Below are 27531 nucleotides of genomic sequence, written 5' to 3'. Positions count from 1 at the left end.
GCCTGGTCACTTGCTACTTCAGCCGGCCCCGGCTGGACGGCTGGCCGGGACCCTCAGGGCTGGGGAGGACAGCCTGCAAGGGCCCTGCCTGCACGTGGGGCCTTGGCCACACTCTTGCAGGTGCGGCCGGGCTGTTTCAGGCCGACTCTGTGGACAGAAGGCGTCCAGGCAGCTCGGGCCCAGCCACCCGTCCTCACCCAGACACCACCCCCGAAACGGGCCCATCCAACCCAACGGTGCTTCAGGGCTGGAGCCCCGCAGCTGTGCACCCAGGCACGCACTCCTGCCAACCTGCGCTGGCCCTGGCTTAGGGACTCCTCAGGGAAACTCTGGCCCGAGGGTGGCACAAAGGACCCTTCTCTGGGGCACACCATCTGCACTGACCTGCGCCGGGGCGGGGGATTGCGGCTCATACTCACCCATAGGCCAGGCTGTCGCCGGTGGTAGGGGGGGCGCCCGTGCTCTCCACATGGCTGCGGGGCTTGGCTGTGTGACTGTGCAGCTCCGGGCCCCAGGCAAAGCTGCCCGGGACCCGGCGGGCAGGCTCGGCTTCAGCTGGCTCCTTGGGCCGGGCCGCGCCGTGGTGGCCGTGGTGGTGGCCGTGTCTGTGGAGATGCAGCCCACCTGGGTCCAGCTTTGCCCCCAGCTTGGGCGCATGCTTTCCGTGCCCGGGCATGGCACCCCCCAGCACCCCGATCTTGGGCATGTGTGCGCTGTCCGGGGAGCGGTGACCAGGCCCCGGCGACTGGCAGCCGGGCGTCCTCATGACTCGCTGCACGTGCTCGTCCAGGATGCTCTCGGGATTCTCCTCGTGCGCGTCCCGCAGCCCCGCACAGCCCATGTCCGCGTAGCGGGAGGGGAAGTGGTGCCAGGCCGGGGCCGAGGGCAGCTTGTGGCTGGCGCCCTGGGGGCCAGAGGGCATGTCGCTGTCGTCGCCTTCCTCCTCCTGCTGGGACAAGACAGCATGGCACCTCTCGGCACTGGCTGCACAGTGGAGACCCCATGCTTGGGGACACAAGGCACAAAGGCCCAAGCCCCGAGCTGGGGACGAAGCCAGGCCAGCGAAGGGCAGGAGGGGCCGCCGGATCCAGAGTGGCCCCGCGCCAGTGTGGCCAGGCTCCGGGAAGACGCAGCGGATGTGGGCTGGCCGGGGCTCCCCTCCCAAGCGCGGGGACAGGACCACACAGACTGCCAGGACGCCTGGCACCGCTTCCATGTTAAGCTTCTCAATAAAAATTTTTATTTTTTTCAATTGTTTTCCTATTCCTCAATTTCACCGCTGTATTTTCCATCATATTTTCCCAGCAAACACTGCCCTTATACAGAAGAGCTCCTGGTTTTTCCTTATCTTGCTACGAGTGTTAATAAATTATCATATCAAACTAGCAGAATTTCCTTTGACTCAGAGTTACGGTAAGCAGACCTGTAAACATACACATTCAATCACTTCAATCCTGAAACACACAATTCACGTTCACTGTCTCGTCTTATTGAGTTGCCCTGAGCAGACGCTAAGAGACCGGATGACTGAGCCACCCCGCGCTACGACATGAACAAGACCCCAGGAGTCCCCACAGGACTCCGCACCACGGCGGAAGTGCCTGCGGTCATCAGACATGCCACCAGCTGTGGGAACCACGACTCAGAAACGGCACCCAAGAGGACAGGCTGGGAGAGAGGGGCAGACGGGGGGACATGCAGGCCTGTGGGCGAGCTGGGAGCCGCCCTGGAGCGCCCCAGACTCTGGGCTCTGCACCCCCTATCACTACCCGGACCTTGGGTTCCTGCACTCACCCTGTCCCCACACCGACCCTGGTGCTTCGTGGTTATCAGGGGTGGGGACTCGGGAGACTCGCACCAAGGGGCACCCAGTATTGATGCCATTCACCCCCTCCCAGGGCAGCAGACTGTAAAAAGAAGCCCCCAAACATCCAGGGGTCTGAGACCAGCTATTCCTAATAGCTCTGCACGCACAGAAATTCAATTTTAGGGTTTTAAAATATTACAGATTTACGTAACCCTTCAGCGCTAGTTTTCATCTTCTTCTGTTCTGATTTCCCAAGCTTTACAGTAAAATTCAATTATTAAAAAATCTGTAGGACTTCCCAGGTATTCCAGTGGTTAAGAATTCCACCTGCCAATGCGGGGCACATGGGTTCGATCTCTGGTCCAGGAAGATCCCACGTGCCATGGAGCAACTAAGCCTGTGTGCTCCAAGTACTGCCTCATGAGCCACAGTAGTGACGTTCACATGCCCTAGGACGGTGCTCCCCAACAAGAGAAACCGCTGCACCGGGAAGTCCACACACTGCAACAAAGAGCAGCTGCTGCATACCACAGCCAGAGAAAGCCCGCGCACCGCCAAGAACACCCTGCTCGACCGAAAATAATTAATTACTTAAAAATCTGCAGTGGGAATTCCCCGCAGTCCAGCGGTTAGGACTTGGTACTTTCACTGCAGGATTTCAAGTTAGATCCCTCGTCAGGAACTAAGATCCCACAAGCCGCAAGGCATGGCCCCAAAAATGTCTGAGCTATTACTCGTAAAAAAGGATTCTTGTTTATAACACAGTTCACATAGCTTACAAAATCACACCCGGTAACAGACTCCAAGACCACACGGCCAGCTGCTGGGCAGTGAGCCACCCCCTCGGGCGGAGGGACGCCTCTGGGAGCCGGCCAGCTACACCCCTGAGGCTGGGAGCCGGGACCCGAGGACTACGCGTGGCAGCCCTCCTGAGCCTGAGGCCCCAAGCAACCGACACCGGACGTTTGCTGGGACACGTTCGGTCACGTCAGAGAACACTGCCGGGCCCAGCCCCCTGAGAGCTCGTGGGCTGCAGGCACAGCCGTCCAGCGCCTGCCAGGGACGCCGTGGGAGAGCCTCAGACGCCGTCAGACAGCTGGGCCACCTGAGCGCGCCCCTCCCGCCCGACGCCACCGGCCAGGACCGTGTTCACACAGCCCAAGCCAAGGCCGGAAGCACAGCAGTGCATCGCAGAAGCCCAGGTCTGCAGTGAAACCTGCCAGTCTGCAGGTTTCTGAAGCTTCTTTCACGAAACGTTACACCTTGCTTCCTGAGCCTGTTTTAAGCACTGTCGATGGCAATGCACTCAAGACAGCCTCACAGAGAGGCAGTGGTAGAGACGCTGCCAGGGCGCCCGCTCCTCACATGTGCGACCCGGGCTGAGCTGCACCAAGGCACTGGCACACGCGTGACTCTGGCCTGCGTTTGTTCCCTCTGGGCAGCTCCCTGGAGGCAGGAACCCTCAGCTCTGGCGAGCAGCGCACCCCTAGCCCCGCCTGCTGGCCATGCCCTCCTGAGCAGTGATGGGGCGAGGGCCTCGGGCAGGTCGCTGAGCCACGGGCCGTGGGAGGGCCACCAGAGGGCTCAGAGCAGGCCTTGGGCTGCACCTGCCCTGCCAGGAGGCCGCGCCACCGCCAGTGGCGGGAGGGGGAGCAGGGCATGGTCCCACGGGGCCCCCCGTGGCGCCGCACGGCCTGCGACCACCCCATGCTCGGGGCTGTCTCTGGTACCTCCAGGGCTCCGCGCTCCACCCCATGATGACATCTGCCTGCTGACTCTGTGTAGGGAAGGTGGGGGAACCTGGCCTGTGTCAGGGCCAGGTGTCACACAGAGCCCTGCAGCCAGGCGCAGGGGCAAGAGAGGGGACTGCGGGGCTGCCCACCTGCCAGGCCCCTCACCCACCCTGACGGCACTGCCTCCAGTGGTGGTGCACGCATCACCCCTGGGGAACGTGGAACCCGAAACAGCAGGGCCCCCCTTGGGTTCTGACAGGGTCCGGGGAGGGCTCAGGTTCTGTAGTTTAAACAGGAAGATCAGGTGATTGGTAGACAAATCATTCCTACAAGAAAGTCACATTTTGAGTTTCAGATATTGAACAAAATACTGAGAAGAGAATGAACTCCCGCCCTGAGAGAAGGCCTGTGTGCCAGAGGCCTCGAGGCCCACAGGTTCAGGAGGCGGTGCACAGGAGGGAGACGTGGGGCACACCTGTCACAGCACCTCTGCCCGGGGGCCCCTTGTGTGTAGAATGACACACGTGTGCAGCGGCCAGGACGGGAGAGCGCCACAGCAGGCAAAAAAGACAGGTACGCGGGCACCTACAGGCAAAGAGCTACAGCAAATAGATCGGGTGTGCTGAAACGCTCAGCTCCCGGAGTTCTATCAGAAAGGCTACCAGCCAGGAAATGAGACACACAGAGCTGTGTCCCAGCTGCAAAGCCACTCTGCACGCAGAGGTGACGGGTCAGAGCCTCAGGCTGCTCTGCCCGAGGGAGGCCATCTGGGCTCCACGCAGCAGGGAGGGCACGGAGCAGGACGCAGGCCAGACCCTCCAAAGGACCGCGGGCCACCGCCCCTCAGGTGGGAGCAGGGAGCCCTGACCTGTCCGGCTGGCGGGGAGATGCCCTCCACTGCACGGAGAAGGCCGAGGCCTCAGGGGCCCGCTGTGACCCGCGCCACGGCAGCCACTCACCATGCGGACGCGCTTCAGCCGCTCCTCCAGCTCCTCCTCGGCCTCCCGAGTCCGCTGCACAGCCTCCAGGCGGTGGATGAGCTCTGCCGCAAACTTCTGGGGCTCCACACGGACTTCCTTTGGCATTCGGTATGTGCGCTGTGAGGAAACGCCACAATGGGCCCTGCTGCACCGCGGTGAGCAGGGCACGGTCTGCACTCTCCTCCCTGCCCCGGGCTGACCGGCAGGGGACAAGTGGACACGGCCGCCTCCTGCCTCCCACGACCACGGGTGAAGACCCTGAGGAGGCTGGGGGCTATGCCTCCTCGGGGACGGCCACCCTAGTGCCCACAGCCCAAGGCTCCCGCCCAAGGCTGCCAGCCAGCCCTGGAGAAGGGCTTCTTGTGACTGACCAGCCAGCTGTGCAGAGGTGTCCAGCTGTGCAGACCCCTGAGGTCGGGGCTGAGCCTGGGCGCCAGAAAGGTAGGTGCTCTGCAGTGCCCACCCTACACCCAAGGGGCAGCAGCGCCCGACACGGGAGGGGCCCAGGCCTTGCACCCAGGACGAGCGACACAGAAGCCGGGTGCAAGGAGGAGCCAGGGAGGGACGGGGGAGCCACGTTCAGAGAATGCAATTCCACGCACGCCTCACAGCAGCAGCCGCACAGCTTTGGGGGTGGGTACGAGCTATAAACTGAAATCGCTTCAAATCCAAAACACTTGCAAGCAGAGCAAGAAACCCTGTGCGCAGTCACCCAGAGCCTCCAAAGGACTGCGGGCCACCGCCCCTCAGGCGGGAGCAGGGAGCATGCAGGAGGACGCTTACGGGAATGTGAGGCAGAGGCACCCGCCCGTTGGCCTGGACGCTCTCCTGCATCTCGCGGCGGTGCTGCCGGCGGGTCCTGTAGGGCGGGACTCCATCCCTGTCAGAGAGACACTCGCGTGAACACACACACAGCTCAGCCACGGCCGCTGGGAGCTGGCCCGAGGGGCCTGTCTCCTGAGCTGCACTGGCTGAAGACGACTTCGCGTTCTTAAAAAGAACGGGTCGGGTTCCTGAACCCTGCTTTCTTCCACGATAAGACAGTAAAGCAGCATAATCTGCCAGATGCTCAATTTTGTTCTCTTGACATGAATTTTAGTTACAACCTTTCTGAAGACTGATGTAACCATAAGTCAAATCACATACTGCCTTTAAAATGACTAAGCACTTATCTGAGAAGCATCTCACTTGCTCGCCTCCTGCTCTCTGGTACCCGTCTCCCAAGGACCTGAGGGGTGGCCCCCCGACAGGCCCCAGCCTCCCAGGTCTCCTGTGGGGGGCACCCACGGTGCCAGCGCTCCCTGGCCCCTCACCTGCTTCCCATGCACGGCCTGCACTGACGGCTGCTCGGCCAGCAGAGGCGCCCCAGGCACACGGTGCTCGGTGTGTCCCAGCCTGGCCCAGGCGCACTCAGCCCAGTGCCAGAGAAGGGTGGTCCTGGTCAGAGCAGGGCACAGAGGTGGGGATGCTGGGTCCCCCAGGCCTTCAGGACCCTAGGTGGGGCCACAGTGCAGCAGGCACAGTGGTCCAGAGGACCGGGCCTCAGGGAACAAGAGCCACAGTGCACCTGCACGCCCTCGGTATCCCGAGCCCCATGCATGAGGCTCGCGTGCTCTGACCGTGCACCTCAAGTCCACGCCTGGGAGGCTAGGTGCTGTCCGTGGAGTCTGTGCCCAAGAGCAGTGGACTGAGAAGCCCTTCGGTAAGTGGAGGTGATGCTGAGTTGCCAACAGAAATAATTCAGATGAAACACACGATCCTATTTTTTGCCTCATATATTCAGTACATTTAAATATCTGCCACAATTTTACATTCCAAGTTCTTAACTATTCCTATATTTCTGAGTCTCAGTGTAAACCAAGATGAACAGAGTATTGGGGAAATTCTTTTTGTTTAGATCTTCCCTTTAGCAAACATATGTCCTTCCCTTAGAGAGAATTAAGAGATTAACTGACACTGTAGTAACTGAGTTTTGGGGAAGAGAACAGAACGCATGCTGTCAGCGGCTCCCGGGGGCTCTGAGGGGCGCAGTTCATTGGAACCCTTTAACACGACACTTTATTTTCATGGCAAGTCGTGCTGAAACCCTAGTAATATCAAGTAAGTTGTTAAAAACACCAACATTTTCTATGAAAGAGTCAAAACAAAGGAGAAGGTAATGATGAATGCAGACTGCCCCATCGAGGCTCAGCCTGGTGGGACAACGCCCCCATCTCGCGGCCCCCAACAGGAGAAGGGGCTCCCGATGCGCCAGACACGGGGCTGTCAGACCAGAGCCAGACCCGGGCAGGCAGTACAAGGCGCCAGCAGACAGGACAGCCCACAAGGCAGGGCCACAGCACGGAAGGAGCCGGCCACCTGCAAGGATGGGCGAGCCAGCCTTTTCCTCCTTCCTTAAGCCTGTCTGACCTCCAGACACCACGCAGGGCGGGGACACAGTCCCCATGACCCACTGACAGGGTCAGGGCCGCAGCCCACGCGCCATCGCGGGGGTAGATGCCCACCCACCTGCTGGCTCCAAGCCAGAACCTCCCTGTCGGGGCAGAGAGACAGCAAATGGTGTGTGACTGAATACAGGCAAGCCTGATGCACATGGGCAGTGGAGTTGGGCCCCGTGTGACCCCAGCAAGCAGACAGGCCATGCCCTGGTGTGACATGGGCAGGTGTGACACCATCACATCCTGACCTGCACCAAGGTCCCCGAAGTCATTGGCGAACCAGAGAAAGGTGTCAGAAGCGAGCACTTTCCCCAGGGGAGGCATCCCTGGACAGGGGTTCATGCCACCCTCGAGGGCCCCAGCCGGCCGGCACAGAGCCACACTGAGGGGACGACAGGCCCTGCCAATCGGGTGAGACGGCTTCCAGATCACAGGGGGGCGAGCACAGAGCAGATGCCTTGGGGTGGCCCACTCTGGACGCACTGCACACACCAGCACCGAGACCAGGGCTGGGCACCACCAGGCAGCTCGGCGTCTCGCCTGGAGGGAAGCAACCAAGGCTCTGGTCTGCAGGAGGGTCTCCAGGAGCAGCCCCCGCGATGCGGAGGAGGGGCGGCGGGCACTTACACACTGCTGTCGGTGAGGGACAGGCTGTCAGCATCGCTGGACAGGCTCTGCTGCTCGCTGTCATTGGCGCTGGTGGCAGGGGCGAGAGCGTAGCCAGAGTTGACGTAGTAGGGGTTGACGGGCTCCCGCCACGGTCCACACCTGCCAATAAGAAGGTATGTTAGCAGCCGCCAGGCCACGTCCCCGCGCACTGATCCTCTTCACAATCACCAGTGACCCCAGCACGTGGACTACAGACCCAAAGCATTCAGAAGAGACAGGGCAGAAAAGGCCGCGGGTCTGCCCTGCCCCCACCCCCATGCTTCCAGGGAGACGGGCACCCCACACCTCCCCTGTGCAGTTGGGCAGCTGTGCCCGTGAGTACACGCGTGCTCTCTGCCGGTAACTAGAAATAGGGTACCAGCTCCGCGCCCCTGCCCCTGCAGCCGCAGACTCACTGACCCACAGAGCGCGCCCCCCTGCCCCGGCCCCGTGCCACAGCCGTCCACGAGGGCCCCAGCCAGGCGTCTGGGGCACAAGCCTGAGCACTGGCACAGCGCGGGCGAGCAGGGGCGAGCACGAGAGCCGTGGGTGTGCGAGCGGCCGCCATGCTGCCCCCCAGGACAGCAGGGCCCACCCTGCACCCCCGGGCGGGATGCGCCACCATGGGGCGCCAAACTAGCCAGAAACCGACACTAACAGCTTGCATTTCCCTGGCAGATGGTCAGCAGGGGAAGCACTGAGATATCCTTAAATTAATTCTTTCCTCTTTAAATGACCTGTTCATACCTTCTGTCTATTTTCTGTTGGGCGGTTTACGAGTTTCTTAGTGATTTACAGATGTCTTTAAATATTCTTGAACTTCCCTTGCAGCTCAGCTGGTAAAACATCTGCCTGCAATGCGGGAGACCTGCATTCGATCCCTGGGTTGGGAAGATCCCCAGGAGAAGAGAAAGGCTGCCCACTCCAGTATTCAGGCCTGGAGAATTCCATGGACAGTCCGTGGGGTTGCAAAGAGTCGGATACAACTGAGCGACTTTCACTTAAATATTCTTACTATTAACCTCTGGTTACATACGTGAAAATACTTCCTCCCTAAATGTCACTTCTTAACTTTATGTCGATTTTGGTATTAGAAAAGTTTACTTCTGTGAAATCAGACTTACCAGTCTTTCTCCTTACAGATTCTTACATAGGCCAACTTTCCTCATTTGACAATCATAAACATATCCCTCAGTTTTTCTCCAAGTACTTCAATGCTTTCTAAGATCGCTACCTGAAATAGTACATGTAAAACCCACCTACTCCTCTGCATCAGAATGGAGAGCCAGCCATGGGCACTGAGCACATCACCACCGCGTTCTGAATCCCTGCACACCTGACCCCACACGCGCCCCTTCTGGAGTCTCTGTTCTGCTCAGCCCGCGAAGGCCCCGCCAGTCCTTCGGAGCTGCGGCTCCCGGCACCACCTGCTCTCCCCTGAGCCGCCTGGAAGCAGCGGTGGTCAGTCCCCAAGGGTCACGCGAAGGGGGCACATGATGAGGAGGCCTCTGAGGGCTCTGACCGCAGCCTCATCCTGGTCAGGGCGCTCGTGAATGGCAGCCGCACTGGCTCCGGGGACCCGTGCGCTCGATGCAGAGAAGGGAGCAGAGCACTTCGCATCCACGGGGCCCTGGGGGACACCTTGGTGTGAGCCGTGCACGCAGGACGCGTGAGCTGGGCTGGGCCAGGCAGGATCGCTGGAGAGACCCCAGTGAGCAGCCCACCTCCCGGGTGCCACACACAAAAGCAGAGCAGCCACGGCACCTCCAGGACAGTGACAGTGCGCACAACCACCCCTTCAGGTCAGGACCCGGGCTCGTCACCCCACATCACGGTCCTCCTGAGCCCCCACAGCAGCCGGGTCCCACCAAATGAGGGCGGGCGCAGGGCCCAGAGGCTCTGAGGAAGGGACGGGGGCCATCCCGGGCCCACACGCGCACTGACGTGGAGCCCACATCTGCAGCACCATGCTCTCCCTAAATGACACTGCTATTCCTCTGGCTGTTTAAACACAAACCATCAACACAATCACCAACACAGCTACCGCGCTGGAATTCAGACCACGGACAGCTGAGTCGCCCCTCCATGTCCCGCTACCTCAGGGCCAGCACCCGCACGCCCCGGGCCCTCACCCTTCCCAAAAGGGCAGGACTGAGCCCGTGACCCCAACGCCTGCATGGGCCGCCTGTGCCCTCCCCCGACGGGGCCCAGGAAACCCAGCTTTGAGGTGACAAGCAGGGGAAACATGGGTTCTTTCCCCAGCCTCTGGTGCTGAGCAAACCCCAGCACAGACACAGCTCCACGTCCAGACACACAGGGAAGAAAGTGCGTGGGGAAAAAGAGGAGGAGGGCCCAGCAGCGAGGCCAGCCCTCGGGACAGGCGCTGCAGACTGCCGCAACACAGGAAGCTCTGCGAAACGTCACTCGGGGACCGCTGGCTGCTCCCCACAGGACGGCCGGAACCGGAACTCAGACGCGGGATCTAGGGAGACCTCCGGCCTCTTTGTGGCTTCCAGACCTCACAAGAGAACCCCCAGGACCGCCAGGCCTCTGGGGCTGCTGAGTGCAGGACTCCGCCCTCCACGCTTTCACTCAAAAAACTTCCTGCGTCCTTTCGCTTCTATGTCTCCTTCCTGAGCAGCGGCCTTCCCACGATCTGGTCTGACCGTTCCTCCTTTGAATCACTTCTCTGGTCCCGCTGCACTCAGTGTGACTACAGAGTGGATCCGCCGGCTCACTGCTTGCTGCCGGTCACAGCTGTTCTAGTTTCCTGTGTCCCTCCTTGCGTCCTTTTGGAATACTTTCTATTTTCTGTCTCCTCCCTCTAATAGAGTAGCTTTTCAATGGTTCCTTCAGGGATTACCAACAGGTACCCTTGATGCATCAAGGTCCAATTACCTGCATTCCACCTGTTCCCAGGCAACACACGGTCAGAGTTAAGTCCACTCGGGAGTCCCCTGGCAGTCCAGCAGGTAAGACTCTGCACTTCCCCTGCAGGGGGTGCACGCTCGACCCCAGGCTGAGGAACTAAGAGTCCACGTGCCACACGGAGCAGCAAAAAAGAAAAAAACAAACAGAACTAACTCCGCCCGCCTCCCACACACTCACATGCTGTTGGCGTCCCGCGTTTTGGGTCCACATGGTGTCTTAACCCCAGGAGACATCACCAGTCTTGCTTTATCCTTCAACGGCAGCCTGGAGTCACCACACCCTCCCCTGTCCCTCCTGCCCTGAGAGCATTCTCTCTGCCTTAAGAACACCCTCCAGTATGTCCATGAGAACAAGCACTGCAGCTGACACTTCCTCAGTGTTTGCTCGTCTGAAACTTGTCTTCATTTCCCCTTTATTCCTGAAGGGTAATTTCAGTGGGCTGAAATTCACTTTCACTGCTTGGTAATCCTTCCAGTTTCTGCGGAACTTTGTAAGCTTTTGATGGGGAGGGAAACGGCACAGACTCAGGGGGACACTGACCGGTAGTCTCTAAAACTTAAAACAGAGTTGCCGTAGGATCCAGCCATTTCCCTCCTTGGTAAAAGCCAAAGGACTCAAGAGCAGGGTCTCGGGAGAGCTCTGTGCCCCCAGGCCCTGTGCAGTGACCCTCCTGGTCTTCACCTCTGCAAGCCCCTCCTGGGAAGGCGAGGCCAGCCCGGCCCACCCCTCCCACCCCGCCTCTAGACCCGGTGCCCCAGGCCAGAGCCCAAAGACTGGGGACGCAGGGGCGACAGACAGACAGAGAGCGGCAGGAGGCAGAACGCAGACCCCTCCCCTGGGCAGGAGCGGCCTTGAGAGCTATTTCGATGTCCTGAGACCCAAGCCACAGCCGCATAACAACTGTCCTATCTTCAGATGCCCACAGCCTGTCCCGCTGGGACACTCTCAAGGTCCCAGATGGCCTCCTGTAAGATCCCGGCAGGCGCTTCCAGGAGCGGCACAGAGGCGATGCCACCACGCTTCCAAGAATGTCCTGCAGGCTGGTCCCAATGCCGGCGGCAAACCCAGGGCCTGCCAAGTTTCTACTCTAACTTCACTGTTTTCCTTTGTAATTAAGAGATGATCTCGTGGGACCCCCCTGGTGGTCCAGTGATGAAGAATCCACCTACCAATGCAGGGCACACAGGTTCAATCCCTGGTCTGGGACTGAACACGCCGTGGGGCAACTAAGACTGTGCACGGCAACTACTGAAGCCCTCACGTCCTGCGGCCCGCGCTCTGCAACAAGACGCCACCGCGATTAGGAGACCAAGCCCAACAACTGGAGTAGCGGTCACTCACTGCAACTAGAAAAAGCCCAACAGCCAAGACCCAGTTCAGCCAAAAGTAAAAAGTTATTTTTCAAAAAAGAGGTGATGTGTGGCAGAGATACTTTAGGGTGACACACACATTCTATTCACACCCGTCGTCTGATCTGCGTGTACTGGGAGGCCGCTCCCTTGCAGCAGGACATCTGCCTGCTGTGCTATCCTCTCACCCCTGAGCCCAGCCCCACCCCGCCCTGACGGGTCTTCACCAGACAGGCGTCTGGAGCCTGTGATTTGTGCTGTGAGGCAGCCTCCCGGTCCCACACGCCTTTTATTTTATGACCCTTTACTTATTTTTATTACCCAACTGGCACACCGCACCCAGCACCATGAATGAACGCTGAACTGCAGAACACACCAAAGGGCATCAGAGTCAAAACCGAACAGTAACAACAGAAGGATCTATGTTCTGTGGAAAAGGCATGCACAGACTGGACGTGGTGGCCACAGGGGCCACACACCGGCCCCCCACAAGGTAGGCAGTGGAGAACCCTGGCCCCAGAGTGGCCCCCAAGGCCCCATCTGTCCTCACCACTACTTACCAGCACTTGACGGTGGGCACGTTACCCCTGCAAAGTGGATCGACGATGGCCACCTCTTTGAAAGGGGTCCGAGTACCCTTCACGAGCACACAAGGGGATGCCAAGCGCCAGACAATGCAGAAACCGCTAGACTTAGACGGGCCAGCACGTCCGGCGCGGCGTCCCACACGTGGGAGCAGGATGAGGCTGGGGGCTAAGGGCTGCAGGACATGGATCCCCCCTGACTTCCTGTAAGATGCTGAACACAGCAGGTTCAAGGCTCTAAGGTCAGAACTCCATGCTCAAGGGAGACCATGCCCTCCTGGCTTGAAGATTCACGGGTCAGCGGGGGGGACTCCCTCTTTGCCACAATTCTTGTGTGCAGCTGTGAACACCAGTAACTCTTTACGATAAACTAGCAACTCTTTACAACACCTGCTAAAGATTCACACTGTGAGTGACATGAGTCAGGCCCATCTGTGCAGGGCGCAGAGACCACACAGATGCCAAGAAGATTCGAGAGGGACCCAGCTAGATCATTTCTCACTTCTCTGTATTCTTCAATTTTCCTGCACCAAATATATTTCTTATATAACTTCTGCACTGTGTCCCTGGGTGTTTATTGCTGCAGAGCAGTTGAAATCTATAGAACAATATAAGTGAAGAGCACGCTGAGAACCTGAAGCACCACAACTGGAACTCGCCGGCAAGAGCTCACACCAGAGCAAAAGTCCTGTTCATCTCTGCTCCGCGCAAACACTGCACATTTACATCAGCTTTCCTCTGCACAGCAGGCTTCTCAGACATCACCAGAAATCCTTCAGGGCCTGGACCCACACAATGCTTCACATCAGATCTTTAGGTTACATGGATCTGATGAAGAGGAACTCCATGTGGCAGTATTTAAGAAGTGTAACAAAAAATGTTTCACAGAATCTGCCACTGTGATTTTTTTTTTGTATTCATTTTTAAAAATTTTTAGTTGGAGAAGAGTTGCTTTACAATGTTCTGTTGGTTTCTGCCATACAACAACGCAAATCAGTCACACTCCCCACCCCCCTCTCCTCTAGGTCATCAGAGCGCACCAGGCTGAGCTCTCTGTAATTAAGACAGCAGCTCCCCACTAGCTGTCTGCTTTCCACACGGTATGTGTTTGCCACCATGATTTTTAATGAATCACTCTCACTCCAATGACGGGGTCAGCATGCATCTGGCACTAACCTCCCCTGGAGACTTCAGCCCCTCACTCCAGCTTCTGACGGCTCAAACAGAAGCTCCAAGGAACTGGCTGGTCACTCTTCACAAACGCAAATCACCACCATCAACATGCAGGAGCGACACCTCCCAACAAACTGCAGGCTGTTCACAGTAACAGACAGAGACGCTATCTGTCGACCCCTGAGGTCTCGCAAACCCGGCTAGAGACTCCAGACCTGGGCTCTCGAGGAGCTCAAAATCACAGATCACGTGGCCGGCCCAAACCTCTTTGCCACAGGCCTGAATCCGTCCCAGTTCACAACCTGAAGCAGACGGGAGGCTGAGGGCTGCCGTTCTGAGATCGCACAGAACTCTGATGAGGAGATGCGTTCTCGGGACTGAAGCTACAAGGCCAAATCAGCAACTCTGAAAACACGGCTTTTCAAAAATTAAGGACGTGCACTTATGAATCTAGCCAAAATCAAAGCTCTGTTCATAAAACAGCACGATTTGTTCCCTTGAAGTAATTCAGAAACCAGAAATTCCAAGCCTTGGGTCACCCTCTTCACTTCTAACATCACCAGGTAACTCTCGTTTGCTGTTGTTTAGTCACTAAGTCCTGTCTGACCTTTGCAACCCCATGGACTAGAGCCCACCAGGATCCATGGGATTTCCCAGGCGAGAATACTGGAGTGGGTTGCCATTTCCTTCTCCAGGGGATCTTCCCGATCCAGGGATCAAACCCACATCTCCCGCGCTGCTTTACTGCTAAGCCACCAGGGAAGCCCCAGGTAACACTCAAGCTTCTCTAAGCTAACCGCGCGTCTGGCAGCCCCTAGGCCTGAAGGACACTCTTGTCTGCCTCCCCTGACTCAGCACATGAAGTCTGCCCAGAAAGTGAAACCCTGAGGGAGCACTCAGACTCTTCAGGTACTTTGCTTTTATAAGTTATTTGATTCTCCCACTGATGAAGTTTTCTTTCACAACATTTCAAACGGATTTTCTTTTAAAAGGACTTTCACTGTATCCAAATGAACCTGCCCTGACCACCTTACAAGAAAGCCCTACCAGGTAAGACACAGCCCCTGCTTCCATTGCCCACAGGATGGACTCTGGACTGCTCTTACTTGCCAGACTCTTTGTTCACCACGGAAATGTGTCATCTTTACATAACTCCAACACACTGCACACGGCACCACAAAACTTTACATTCCAAAGCAATCAGAATTTCACAGCACCAATGTGCAAGCCTGCCATTTCGTCGATGCCAGGATGTCCAACAGTGTCCTGTTACTGGCCTACCCCGGCTCAGACCGTCCCTCGGAGCACCGCGCCAGGCCTCATCCGGCCCCTTCAACTCTGCCGTCTCCGTGCCTGTGGCCCTGGGGGCTGCCTGGAAGGTGGGGCATGGCCACGTCACTGGGAAGCCGCACCTGGGGGCCTGTTCTCGGCCCCCAGGAACAGTGTCGGTGGCATAGCTCAGACACAGGCCTGCGCAGGGCGGACGCGGAGGCCAGCAGCTCACACTGAGGGAGGTGAGCCTACACGTGGCTGAACCCGTCTGCCATGCACACCGAGTAACACGAGGTCCACCAGGGACCCGAGTGTGCTTCTCATTTAGGTCACAGGGAACCCGGGCACTAATCCACCCAGCTGCCTGTCACACGGGAGACACGGCAACAATACCTAGAGGGATGAAGCAACAAAACCCCAAACTCAAAGAAAACACTGGAAATGCTTAATTAGTAAAGTCATCTTTATACCTGAAAAACAAACATATATTCAGTGGGTCTGGAGTTTATACTCAACGTAAACCATACTCTGTGTGATGGGCCTCATTTTTTAGGTCACATGCATTTCTCTAAAGAAAATTCCTACAACGTATTTAGCGTTGAAAATATAACAATGTGCTTGTATTAATTTCTATATTCATAAAGATGCTTTGGAAGGGCACACAATTATTCAGATTATTTACCTCTGAACAATATTGAGAGGCAAATGGGGTGGGTGTGTGGACACAGGACATTTGAGTTCTATGATCCACAGGGCACTCATCTGCCCGGAGGCAGCTAAAGGCACATCCAGAGAAACAGGGATGCCCAACAGGACTCATCTCTTCACAGACTTTTCTTTTTTTTTTGGCTGCACTGCATGGCACGTGGATTTTAGTCCCCTGACCCGGGATCAAACTACCACTTGCAAGACCAATGAGAAAAACAGACAGAAAGGTTTTCATATGTTTTAAGGCACAGAGGGGCTTCCCTGGCAGCTCAGTGATGAAGAATCCACCTGCAATGAGGAGACATGGGTTCAACCTCTGGGTCAAGAAGATCCCCTGGAGAACGGAATGATCCTATTTCCCTGGGAAATCCCACGGACAGAGGAGCCTGGCGGGCTATAGTCCACGGGGTTACAAAAGAGTTGGACTTAGTGACTAAACAACAAGGCACAAGAGAGCCACCAGAGAAATGAGGTCTTAAGGGGCTAAAACATGAGAGAGAAAAGAAAAACAGATGGACAAGTCAGACACAGGGTCCCACTTTTCTCCTTGAAGTCCTCAAGCAGGGACCTCCAGGCTGAGAATGTGATAACTTCCAGAATTCCTAAACGGGTGTTTCAAATGCACCAAAGGTGTGGATGCTGGTGCAGACCCCAGGCCTTCAGCTGGGATCCCAGTGGCTATCCTAGAGGGATGACTGGTTCCGGCTGGTGTAAAGTGACAAGTCCCCACATTAAAGGCCAGGTAAGCCCTCACTGGAGAAAAATGTGATTGGGGTCCTCAAGTGAGTTCTTAATCTGTGTCACATACAGAATGTGTGTCCAGTGTTCAATAAAAACTGGCCAGCATACTAGGAGGCAGGACCAGCCAACTCAAGGACATGAGAGAAACAGACAATAGAAAAAGAACCGCAAAATACCCCAATTTAAAAATTACAGGACATTAAAATGCATGTGATGAACATGTTCCTTAAAAGACAAGCTTCTGAGAGAGTTTGAGCAGAGAACTGAATATTAAAAAAACAAAAAGAAGAATCAAATGAACACTAAACTTGAAAAATGTAACAACTGAAGTTAAGAATTCCACAGACAGACGTAATAGTAAACTGCACGCAACTGAAGAGAAATGAGCCAATGGTAGACAGGTCTGGGAAACATACATATGAAGCACAATGGGGGAAAAGAGACAAAAACTCCTGAAACTGTTTACAAAAGAGAAAAGGTCTGGACTTCCCCGGTGGCCCAGGGGTTAAGAATCCGCCTGCCAAGGCAGGGGATGCGGACTTAATCCCAGTCTGGGATGATCCCAGAGGCCAAGGGCAGCCACGCCCGCAGCACAACCAGAGCAGCCGCTGCAGTGAGAGCCGGTGCTGTGGGCAGAGCAGTCCCCGCCTGCTGCGCTCAGAGCAAGCCCGCGGAACACCAGACGCAGCACAGGTCTCTGAACCAGTGCAAGTTGGTCTCTTCAGTCATGTCCAACTCTTTGCAACCCCAGGGACAGAAGCCCACCAGGCTCCACTGTCCATGGGATTCTCCAGGCGAGAGTACTGGAGTGGGTTGCCATTTCCTTCTCCCGGGGATCTTGCTGACCCAGGGATTGAACCTGGGTCTCCCGTACTACAGGCAGATTCTTTATCATTTGAGCTACCAGTGAAGCCCAAATAAGTAAAATGTTCCAAAAAGTATAAAATAAATAAATAGAAATATAAGTGGGGCTCTGATCCCATAGATCACTGCCCTCGGCAGAAGAGACCAGGGAGGTGTCTGTCTCCACCGGGACCCAGTGAGAAAAGGCCCATGCGCAGACCACGAGAGGAACGGAACAGAGGCTGCTTTGCTGCTGGCACCTCGGCCTGGGGCCCCCAGCCTCCAGAACCGTGAGAAGAGTCTGTCGCCCGAGTCCCCAAGTCTACCGTATTTTGTCATGGTGACCTGAGCTGACTCACACTAGGGTAAGAAGCTGGACGTGGCCACCCTGGAAAGGCCAGGGGTCATGAGACTGCCAAACTTAGTTTTCGGCCTTTTAGCATTCTTTGAAATTTTCCTTCTCTCTTTTTTAATGAAAATTAATTAAAATACTGGTATAATAGTGCAAACATTAAGACTTAAGATCACACTTAAAGGAAACATTTATATGATCTTTTTATGTATGTATTTATTTTATCTCATTGCTTTATTTTTTAATATTAACCTATGAACTTCATCTTTGTCTCATTGCTTTAAATTGTTTTTAGCCACAAAGTTTGCTTCACTTCAATCTCCAAATGATATTAAAAACAATACATGGCTTTTGTTTGCTTATCAAATGCAATCATGGATTAAACATTGTTGAAAAACAGAATATAAGCTCATGTATAAGCTACTATTTGATAGTATAATTAAAATAATGAGCTACAATAGAGTTATGCTGCCGCTGCTAAGTCGCTTCAGCCGTGTCCGACTCTGTGCAGCCCCACAGACGGCAGCCCACTAGGCTCCTCCGTCCCTGGGATTCTCCAGGCAAAAACACTGGAGTGGGTTGCCAGTTCCTTCTCCATATATGATCCTTTTAAAAGACAAAGATATGCTTTTGAAAACCACATATCATCTAGACCTTATGATACATTTTTGTATATATTTTAATAATATATTTTCTAGTTACAAAAATGTATGCTTTATAGGAATTTGGAAAATGTAGAAAAACCAAATGAAGAAAACACAAAGCCTATATTTCTCCAGCCATAAAAAAAAAATCCCTGTACAACCAGCCCTGTGTCAGATCAGATCAGACACCAAGTAAGCTATATTCTGACTGCGGGCTATCACTCGCAGCGCCGCAAGCAACATGCTTTCTGGTCTTTTCTAAATATCTCCTTAAGAGAAGACTGAAAATGAGCCAGTGATTCAGACAGGATCAATTCCAGACGAAAGCATGTTAACGACTCCAAGGAAGGGCATTGGTCCAGTGATGGTCAGGTCTCCCAGCTCTCACTGCCGAGGGTCCAGGTTCAATCCCTGGTGGGGGAACTAAGACCTCATAAGCCAGTGGGAGCCTCCTGGCCCTGGGGGGCTGAGGAGGGTAACCACCGGGCCATGCCAAGCAAGGCTTGTCGTCCCTATCCACAAAAAACTGGTGGAGTTTGGTCCAAACGAAAGAGCTGAGTCCAGCTGCTCCCAAGGTTTTCACTGGTTCTGAGGAGGCCGTAATCCACCCGGGGAGGGATGAGGAAGGGACAGGCTGCAGCCCCTCACAGACAGACACAAAGCCCTCTGCACGGTCCTGGAGACTGCGTTTCTTTTCACAAAGTCGGAAGGCACACCTGAGTTCCGGGAAGGAACTGAAGAGACTGAGTCGTTTTCTCAATCACACACTTTTTGGAATCAGTGGGCTCTGGGTGTAGCCTGAGTGGTTCACAAATGTGCATCTGTACTGATGTGACACGGGAAAAACAAAGCGACGCTGATTTTCTCACACACACACACACACACACACACACACTCAGCCTCAAGGTGAACTGAAGACAGAATTATTAGGCCATCTGCCTCTTCCCTCACTGAACAAACTCCACCATTTCTAAGGATGCCAGGTAAACCGGTGTAAATGAAGCCAGGATGTTAGAGGAGACTAACAGACAGTGCGTATGAATCAGATTCAAGTCCCCATGACGCTAACTGGCATGCAAACCTGAGAACCGGCTGATCCCTGCGCGGTGGTCACACAGAAACGCACACGCCCGGCCACCTGCCTGCCCAGGCATCTCGATCTGGCCGCAGCAGCCTCACGGGCCTTGGTCCCTGCAGGCACTCCCCTTTCATAAACCCACTGCTGCGGAGCACATGACAAAGGGGCCTCTCCATCCCCGAAGTCCTCGGTCTGAGGACTGTACTTCCTGGGCTCTGCTGAAATCTGTCATCAAAGACTACAGAGTTCTGTGGGACTGAAATAGAGAAACATGTTTTTTTACTCTCCTGCAACTAGCTCACAGACTCTCACTAGCCAGCCCCCCGACCAACAGGCACACGAAGCACACACAGCGTGTCGGCACTGTGACCAGGTCTCCCGTGGACATGCGGAGTCACAGGAGCCGGGGCGAGGGGGAGTCCGTGCATCAGGGAGGAAGGGAGCGTGTGCCAAACCGGCATCTGGAAACGTCCCTCTGGGCGTGGTGGGGAAGAGACTGGGGCAGAGACTCAGCCAGAAAGTTCTGTGGAGGCAGGAGGTGGCGGGCGCCACAGTGAGAAGCAGAGGGCTAAGTACACGCTCGGCTGGGGAGTCAGGTGGGCTGGGCTGGAGCTGGTAGATGGTGGTGCCGCTTCTGGAGCTAAGGATGGCACCTTTGGGTGCCTCTCAGGATACATGGTTAGTAAAACTGCAAAGTGTCACGATGGATGAGAGCCTGCCACCTGGATGAGAATGTCACCAACATCGTGCAGACCAGTAAGTTCAGATGACCATGAAGACACAGCAGGATCTGAAACTTTAAGCACTTGTTGTGTGCCCTGAACACCTGCTGCGTGAGGCACCACCGCGGATCAGCTCACGAGCCTCCCTGGCAGCCTTATCTGGCAGGCCCTTGCTTCATCCTCGTCATGTTATAGGAAAACTCAGAGAGGTGAAGCAACTCTCCCACCATCACATAACCAGGAGAAGGCTGACCCCAGAAGACACAGACAGTGGAAAAGGCATCAAGCGAGGGGTCCTTAAATTAAACCACTGAGCATAATTAACCTTCTCCCCATCTAGTCCACAAGGTGAATGGAAAGATCTATAAACTCCTTTTTTGCTTGGTTGCATTGCCCAGCTTGTGGGATCTCAGTACCCCAACCAGGAAGTGAACCCGGGACCGCAGCAGTAAGAGTGTGGAGTCCTACCCACTGGATCCCGAGGGAATGCCCTGTAAATTCCTGTCCTGAGAACCCCACAGCTGCACACTAAAGTCCGTCTAAAAACATCTCCAGTCACCAGCCTTGGGATCATCTATTAAAGGAATTCACCCAGGTGGACAAGTCACACACCTGGAAGGTGACAAAGAAAAGGCAGCAGGGCTGTGTTCTCTTCCCAACCTGCATGTCCCAACTGAGAGTGACCACAGCCGCAGCAGCAGGAAAAAAGGGGGGAGGCTGCAAGGAGAGCCACTCTGCACAAACCAGTCCCCCTCCAGCCAAAAGATCTAAGAATCCAGCAGTGAAGAGTACCTGCAGTTCACTGGTGCAACGGTAGTCACGGTAAGTGACGGTAAGCCACTTCAGCCACGTCTGACTCTCTGCCACCCTGGGGACTGGAGCCCACCAGGCATGGGATTCTCCAGGCAAGAAAACTGCAGAGGATTGCCGGGCTCTCCTCCAAGGAATCGTCCAGACCCACAGATCGGGATCAAACCTGTATCTCTTATATCTCCTACACACGCAGGCGGGTCACTTTACTATCCGTGCCACCTGGGAAGCCCTGAAGGTCAAATTAAACAGGCTGTCACCAGAATCCCTTGGATAGCAAGGAGATCAAACCAGTCAGTCCTAAGGGAAATCAACCTTGAGTATTCATTGGAAGGACTCATGCTGAAGCCGAAGCTTCACCTTATGGAAGAGATTCTGATGCTGGGAAAGATTGAAGGCAAGAGGAGAAGGGGACAATAGAGGACGAGATGGTTTGATGGCATCACCGACCCAATGCACATGAGTTTGAGTGAACTCTGGGAGATGGTGAAGGACAGGGAAACCTGGCGTGCTGTAGTCCATGGGGTTGCAAAGAGTCGGACACGACTGAGCAACTGAACAACAGCCACAACAGCAGGGCCAGTGTCCTGAGACCATCATCGCCTGGGCCCCCGCCACCCTGAGGACAGAAGCAGCCGGCCCCAGAGTCACCGCCCCACCCCCGCCCCGCGGCGCTGGAGCTGCAACCAGAAACCCCAGAGCAACCTCACTTTTCTGCCTTCCACACAAAACGACACACCTTTGGGTACCTCCTCTTTTTACATTTCTCCTTCTTTAAGCCATTTACCAGAACACAGTTGATAAGGCAACAAACAGGTCAGGCAGTTCCTCAGTGTGGACAGGAAGGGTTGGCCATCTGTCCTTCACCAGACCCACAAGTTACTCCTGCTACAAGCATCATCTGCGCTGAACTCTCTGCCCACGGCCACAGGGACCAGCGCTGACCAGGGGGCCTCACTGTCTGCCCCACCCAAAAGATATAAGGAGAGAGCAGGTAAGACTCTGTCCTCGGGCAACTTCTCAACCAGTGAGGAAGGCAGTAAAGAGAAATGGAAAGCATTTGCCACTTGGACATTAAAACTAGCAGCAACATAAACAAGGTTCTACTATGGAGCACAAGGATATATTTGATATCCTGAGACAAACTGTAAGGGAAAAGACTACATAAAAGAATGCGTGTACAGTGCACGTATAACTGAATCACTTGGCTATACAGCAGAAATTAAGACAACATTGTAGGTCAACCATATGTCGGCTAAAAAAGGAGAGGGGCTTCCCCGGTGGCACCATGGTTAAGACTCCACGCTTAACCACAGTGGGGCACGGGTTCGATCCCTGGTCAGGGAAGTTTCACACACTGAATATTGTGCCCAAAAAGGAAGTATGTGTTTAAAAAGAGACAGAGAAAAGAAAACCAGTGGCGACAGATAAGTGCAGGTAGTGGAAGGACTGGAAAAGATGGCCTGACTTCAAGCCTGACCAACCAGGCCAAGCCCAGCCCCTGGCAGGCCGGCCAGGCTTCCATCCTGTGGATGTCTTACAGGCCCTGGGCCCCCAGGCCAAATCACTCAGTAAATAAATAGCCAAAACACCTGTGCCATCAGACAGCCCTCTGCCAATTCATACCAAATTTAAATGCGGGTATGAACCAACCAAAGTCAGTGCCGAGTTCCACTGACAACGGGCCATAAAGACCAGGAAAAATTTCCACACAGAGAACAGCAAACCAGTAAGGAATTTAGTGACCCCTCAGCCCAGGGCTCAAAATGACCCCAGGGGACTAGGCTAAGTGCAGAAAACACCAGGGACACCCCTGTTTTCTCAGTTTTGACAAAGACCTATGGAAAAGGCTCTCAAGTCAGCAACATGAAAAACCGCCATGTGCACACGTGAAGCCAATGAGGAGCGGGCACACGGGCAGCCCCACCTGGCACGGGGAGTCAGGGCGGCCCCAGCAAGCGCCGCTGGAGCAGCCTCACGGTACAGGGCCCGCGGGGCCGGGGAGCTCAGCTCTGGAGCCCCTTGCTGTCGTTCTGTCCCAGACAGGCCCTCCTGACACACTCTCCAGCAGTGGCCGCGCTGAGATGGCAAGTGCTGCCCCTCCGAGTGGGCGGCAGGGGCGGACACCAGCACCCACTCTCTTTCTCCCTCCCCGCTGGACAGAGCGGGGTGGCCCTACTTGGTCGGAGCCCAGGCACGCGGCAACCCCAGCCGCGGGGGGCAGTTGTTTACAGAACCCGGGAGCAAAGCCAGCCATGGGGAGGCAGGCAGAGTAGCACCCAGAGAAGAGCGGTCCCTGTAAAGCCGGTCTCCCACACGAGCCAGCACCCAACGACCCTAGACGTTCTACCCACAGGAGATGAAAGCTCACGTCCTCGCAGAAACCCACATACAGGTGCTTACTGCAGCTCTAGTCATAACTGCCGAAAACTGGACCCATCAGGAAGTCCTCTAGCTGGCGAATGGATACGTACACTGTGGTCCATCCAGAGAGTGGAATATTATTCAGGGCTGAAGCTATGAGCTATCAAGCCACAGAAGGACACTGAGGAACCTTAGAAGCGTATGACCAAGTGAGAGAAGCCAATTCGAACAGGCTACACACTGTCTACTTCCAGCTCCACGGTGTCCAGGAGGGACAAGGCCGTGGAGAAAGCGGAGATCACCGTCTCTACATTAGAGACAGCCTGGAACTCCACGGTGTCCAGGAGAGACAAGACCATGGAGACGGCGGAGATCACCGTGTCTACATTAGAGACAGCCTGGAACTCCACGGTGTCCAGGAGAGACAAGGCCGTGGAGACGGCGGAGATCACTGTCTCTACATTAGAGACAGCCTGGAAAATCCCATGGACGGAGGAGCCTGGTGGGCTGCAGTCCGTGGGGTCGCTAAGAGTCGGACAGGACTGACCGACGTCACTTTCACGCATTGGAGAAGGAAATGGCAACCCACTCCAGTGTTCTTGCCTGGAGGATCCCAGGGACGGTGGAGCGTGGTGGGCTGCCGTCTATGGGGTCGCACAGAGTCGGACACGACTGAAGCAACTTAGCAGCAGTAGCTGCAGCATCCACTGTTAACAAATGACCACTCTGGGAGGGGTGCTGATGGGGGTGGGCGGGGGAGGCTGTGCACGTGCGGGGCAAGAGCACACAGGAAACCTCTGTACCTTCCTTGCAACTGTGCTGGGAACGTAAAACTGCCCTAAAAGACAACGAAAACAAAATCAAGTCTTTAAAAGAAACATGGCTGGAGTCGGAATCAAACCGCACCTGAAGCTGGGCCTGCTCCGGACTTCCTGTCTATCTGGGCCAGCCCAACGCCTTCACTGTGGAAGCCGGGTGGGCTGGGTTTTCTGTGACTTTCAACCGCATGGACCCTAACCGCAACCCCTGCAAAGCGAGTGGACTGTGCTGGACTCCACAGCCTGTCAGTGCTGATGGACACCAGCGCCGACACGGGAGGGCGCTCACCCACACACCCACACAGGCAGCCCCAGGAAGGGCACGTCCCGGTGCAGGCAGGACTCGGGGGCGCAGGCAGGACTCGGGGGCGCCAGGTCCCTGCGGCGCCAGCACCTCCACGTGCCGGAGTCCTCACAGCTGAACGTGTTCCCGCAATCGGACAGTAAAGGGTACATACTACGAACAGAGCAAACTGAAGAGAGAAAAAGCAAGGCTGCTGCTACAACGGGCCCCCGACTGAGAACTGGGAAGTGTGAGGGTAGCATGTAGAAGTTCTAAAATCAGAAATCAGAATTAAGCTCGATGTGTCTTCCTCTGCAGCCCAGGCCTCAAATATAATCCCATTTTAAAACTGTTCTAATCAAATATGAAAACTTCCGTGTTAGGTTTTAAAAGCTATTGTCACTTACTAGCCTTCCTTACCAGGATAATTTTATAGTATATTCTGTCCTAAAAAGATTACTAAACCAATAAGGACAGTGAACAAAAGGTGCACAAAGATTACCTAGAACAGCGTATCTTTTTCATCACACCACTTAAAGAGCATTTAAACCCTGAGAAAGTTGAACCCTGTTTTTGTCAGAAGTAGCCAATCTGCCACAGAAACCCTGGAGATGTGATCTGGCCTTTTACCAGCTCCACGGGAGAGCCCAGCACCCAGGGATGCCTCTGCAGATCCGCGATCAAGTCGGCAGGGCCACAGAATCCCCAGCTTTCAGTTCTGCAGGCAAGCGTGTCTGGGACCACCTACCGACAGGGAAATGACTGAGAACGCGAACGCTATAGGCCCCACCTCCCCACCAAACACACTTCCAGCAAACTGGCACACTTCCAAACTGGCAACGACTTTCGGAGAGCGCCACTCACGCCTCCAAGGCTGCACCGTGCCCCATGCAAGGACTGACGGCAACTGGAGAGAGCTGGAAACTGAACACACAGCAGCACAACCCTTTCCTTGGCGGGGGCCAGGAGGTGCAGAACCAACCCTGGAGCCCCACTGCAGCCACAGGGAGTTCCCAAAGCGCTTGGACAGCCTGCGGCACAGCAGCCTCCTCGCCACCACCTCCCAAGCGGCCTGGGATTCTCTCCGCACTGACCACTCAAATGTCCTATCAAGCCACGAGGATCAAGTCTGCCACACAAACCCACTTTCTGTGCACGAGAACACAAATTTTACTACTAAAAGGTAAGCTTTAAATACCATATGACTCCTAAGTATTCCAACATTCCTAATGACTTACAAAGCCATATATTCTAGGCTGTTCTTGATAGGTGAGTCAGTCAGCTCAGTCGCTCAGTCATGTCCGACTCTTTGTGACCCCATGGACTGCAGCACGCCAGGCCTCCCCGTTTATCACCAACTCCCGGACTTTCCTCAAACTCATGTCCATAGAGTCGGTGATGCCACCCAATCATCTCATCCTCTGTCGTCCCCTTCTTCTCCAGCCTTCAATCTTTCTTGATAAAGGGGCCCTCAAAATATTAAATACATCTAGGGGGAACTTCCCTAGTGGTCCAGTGGTTAAGAATCCCCCTTTCAATGCAGGGGACTCCAGTTCAATACCTGGTTGGGGAATGAAGATCCCACATGCCTGGGGCAACTAAGCCCCCAGGCCATAACTACTGAGCCCGTGGGCCCAAACAAAAGATCCCAGCAACTAAGACCTGATGAAGGCAAACAAACATCTGGGATTTCCCTGGTGGTCCAGCGGTTAAGAATCCGTCTACCAATGCAGGGGATTTGATCCCTGGTCCCTGAAGATTCCACGTGCTGCGGGGCAACCAAGCCCGTGCGCCACAACTATGAAGCCCATGAGCCGCAACAAGAGACGCCAACACGGGAGAAGCCCGGGCTCCACAGCTGGAGGGCAGCCCCGCTCACCAAAGCCGGGGGAAGCCCGAGCACGGGAACAAAACACACACACACACACACACACACACACACACACACACACACACACACACACAATTTAAAAAGAAACGTAAAGACACCTAATACACAAGAAGGTATCGTGAGCAAACACCAGCCCCACAACTCACCCCGGCTCCGGGAGTCCACCCACTCGGGCTGAAGGACAAGGCCTGTCCCTGGCTGCTTCTCCAGTCGTGGAGGTGGGCACAGGACTGCAGGCCGCGGGTCGACTCACCTGAACTCTCTTCCTTCGCTGTACCGTCTACTTGAGGAGGCCCTCGGGGTGGCCGTCTCCAGGAGCAGCTTCTGCGTGAGCCTGCCAGGCGGAGCAGGGTCCCGGCCAATGTCTTCGTCCGCCTCCCGGTCACACTTCCATTCCTCGTCTTCGTTCAGCGTGGGCAGGTACCCGGGGACACCCTTCCCTGTCCCTGACCCAGAGCTCTGGTCGCTGCAGAGCTTCGGGCTCTCCGAGCCTGTCCTCGTGTACTCCAGGTAAATGTCAGACTTGAGGAAGGAGGGGTAGGTGTTCTCCTCCATGGTGGACTGGACCTCCGTCTGTGCCTGGTCGAACATGGCGGGGTCGATCTGCTGCTTCGAGATGCAGTCCTTTATGAAGCTCTTGGTGGCGGGCTTGGTCTGCCGGGACACAATGCCGTTGTTATCAAGGATGTATTTGCGATAGATGGCTCTGGCCAGCTTCAGCCTCTTCTCTTCATTCGAGTCACAGGGCTCCAGTTTTCTGAAGCCACTGCAGGCAAACCAGAAGTCCAGAAGGTCGGCACAGTCCTCCTGTTTCAGGAAAGTCCTAAACAGGTTTATGCCATCTTGATCGTCCAGCAGGGAGTGCAGCGACTCGGCCCACTTCAAGTACGGAGGGGTGGGCGACGCGCTGCCCTCGGGCTCGTACCCCAGGTCCAGGTCCGAGCGCCTCGGAGTGGCTGTGGAAGTCTCCCCTTTAATCCCAGCACCTTTCCCAGAGCAGAAGCTGTGGCTGACGGGCCTGGGGTCTGTGGACACCAGTTCACCCTCCTCACCAGGCACTGGGGGACGGGGGGCATCTTCGGTGAAACTTGCTCCGAGGTCCAAGGGGAAACCCTGCTCCTGGATATTCATTTTGGGACTCTGTGCGTCAATGAACAATGAGCGCTGCACCCTAATACATCAGTACTTACGGCTCCAAAGTGAATCAATCTGTCCTGTTGAAACCATTAAGAGGACAAGGATTAGGAAAGGTGGGTCCATGGAAACATGACCACAGAGGTTTTCTCACGACAAGACTCTCAATGATGCCCTCCCGCTCGAACTCAAAGCCAGAAACTCAGTTTAAATGTTCAATCCTTTGTC

At 55.4% G+C, this 27531-nt stretch overlaps 1 protein-coding gene across 4 annotated transcripts in view; it reads right to left on the bottom strand.

Annotated features, from left to right (window-relative positions):
* The window catches only part of AXIN1 (axin 1), a 34992-nt gene extending 7664 nt beyond the window's left edge, over positions 1-27328 (bottom strand). For 2 of the 4 annotated variants that reach the window (XM_068967585.1, XM_068967587.1), the window contains exons 1-5: positions 26423-27310; positions 7586-7726; positions 5304-5400; positions 4500-4637; positions 420-949 (exon numbers count right to left, since the gene is read on the bottom strand). In XM_068967585.1, the coding sequence (XP_068823686.1) occupies positions 420-949; positions 4500-4637; positions 5304-5400; positions 7586-7726; positions 26423-27300 (1784 nt within the window). In that variant the 5' untranslated portion in view covers positions 27301-27310. Of the gene's footprint in view, positions 1-419; positions 950-4499; positions 4638-5303; positions 5401-7585; positions 7727-26422 lie in introns of all 4 variants that reach the window. The other 2 variants (XM_068967589.1, XM_068967588.1) reach the window with 2 other exon arrangements.
* Between the last annotated feature and the right edge of the window lie 203 nt (positions 27329-27531).

This window comes from Capricornis sumatraensis, chromosome 3 (genome assembly GCF_032405125.1).
Source record: "Capricornis sumatraensis isolate serow.1 chromosome 3, serow.2, whole genome shotgun sequence".
NCBI lineage: Eukaryota > Metazoa > Chordata > Mammalia > Artiodactyla > Bovidae > Capricornis > Capricornis sumatraensis.
This window is presented reverse-complemented; position numbering and strand designations above follow the sequence as displayed.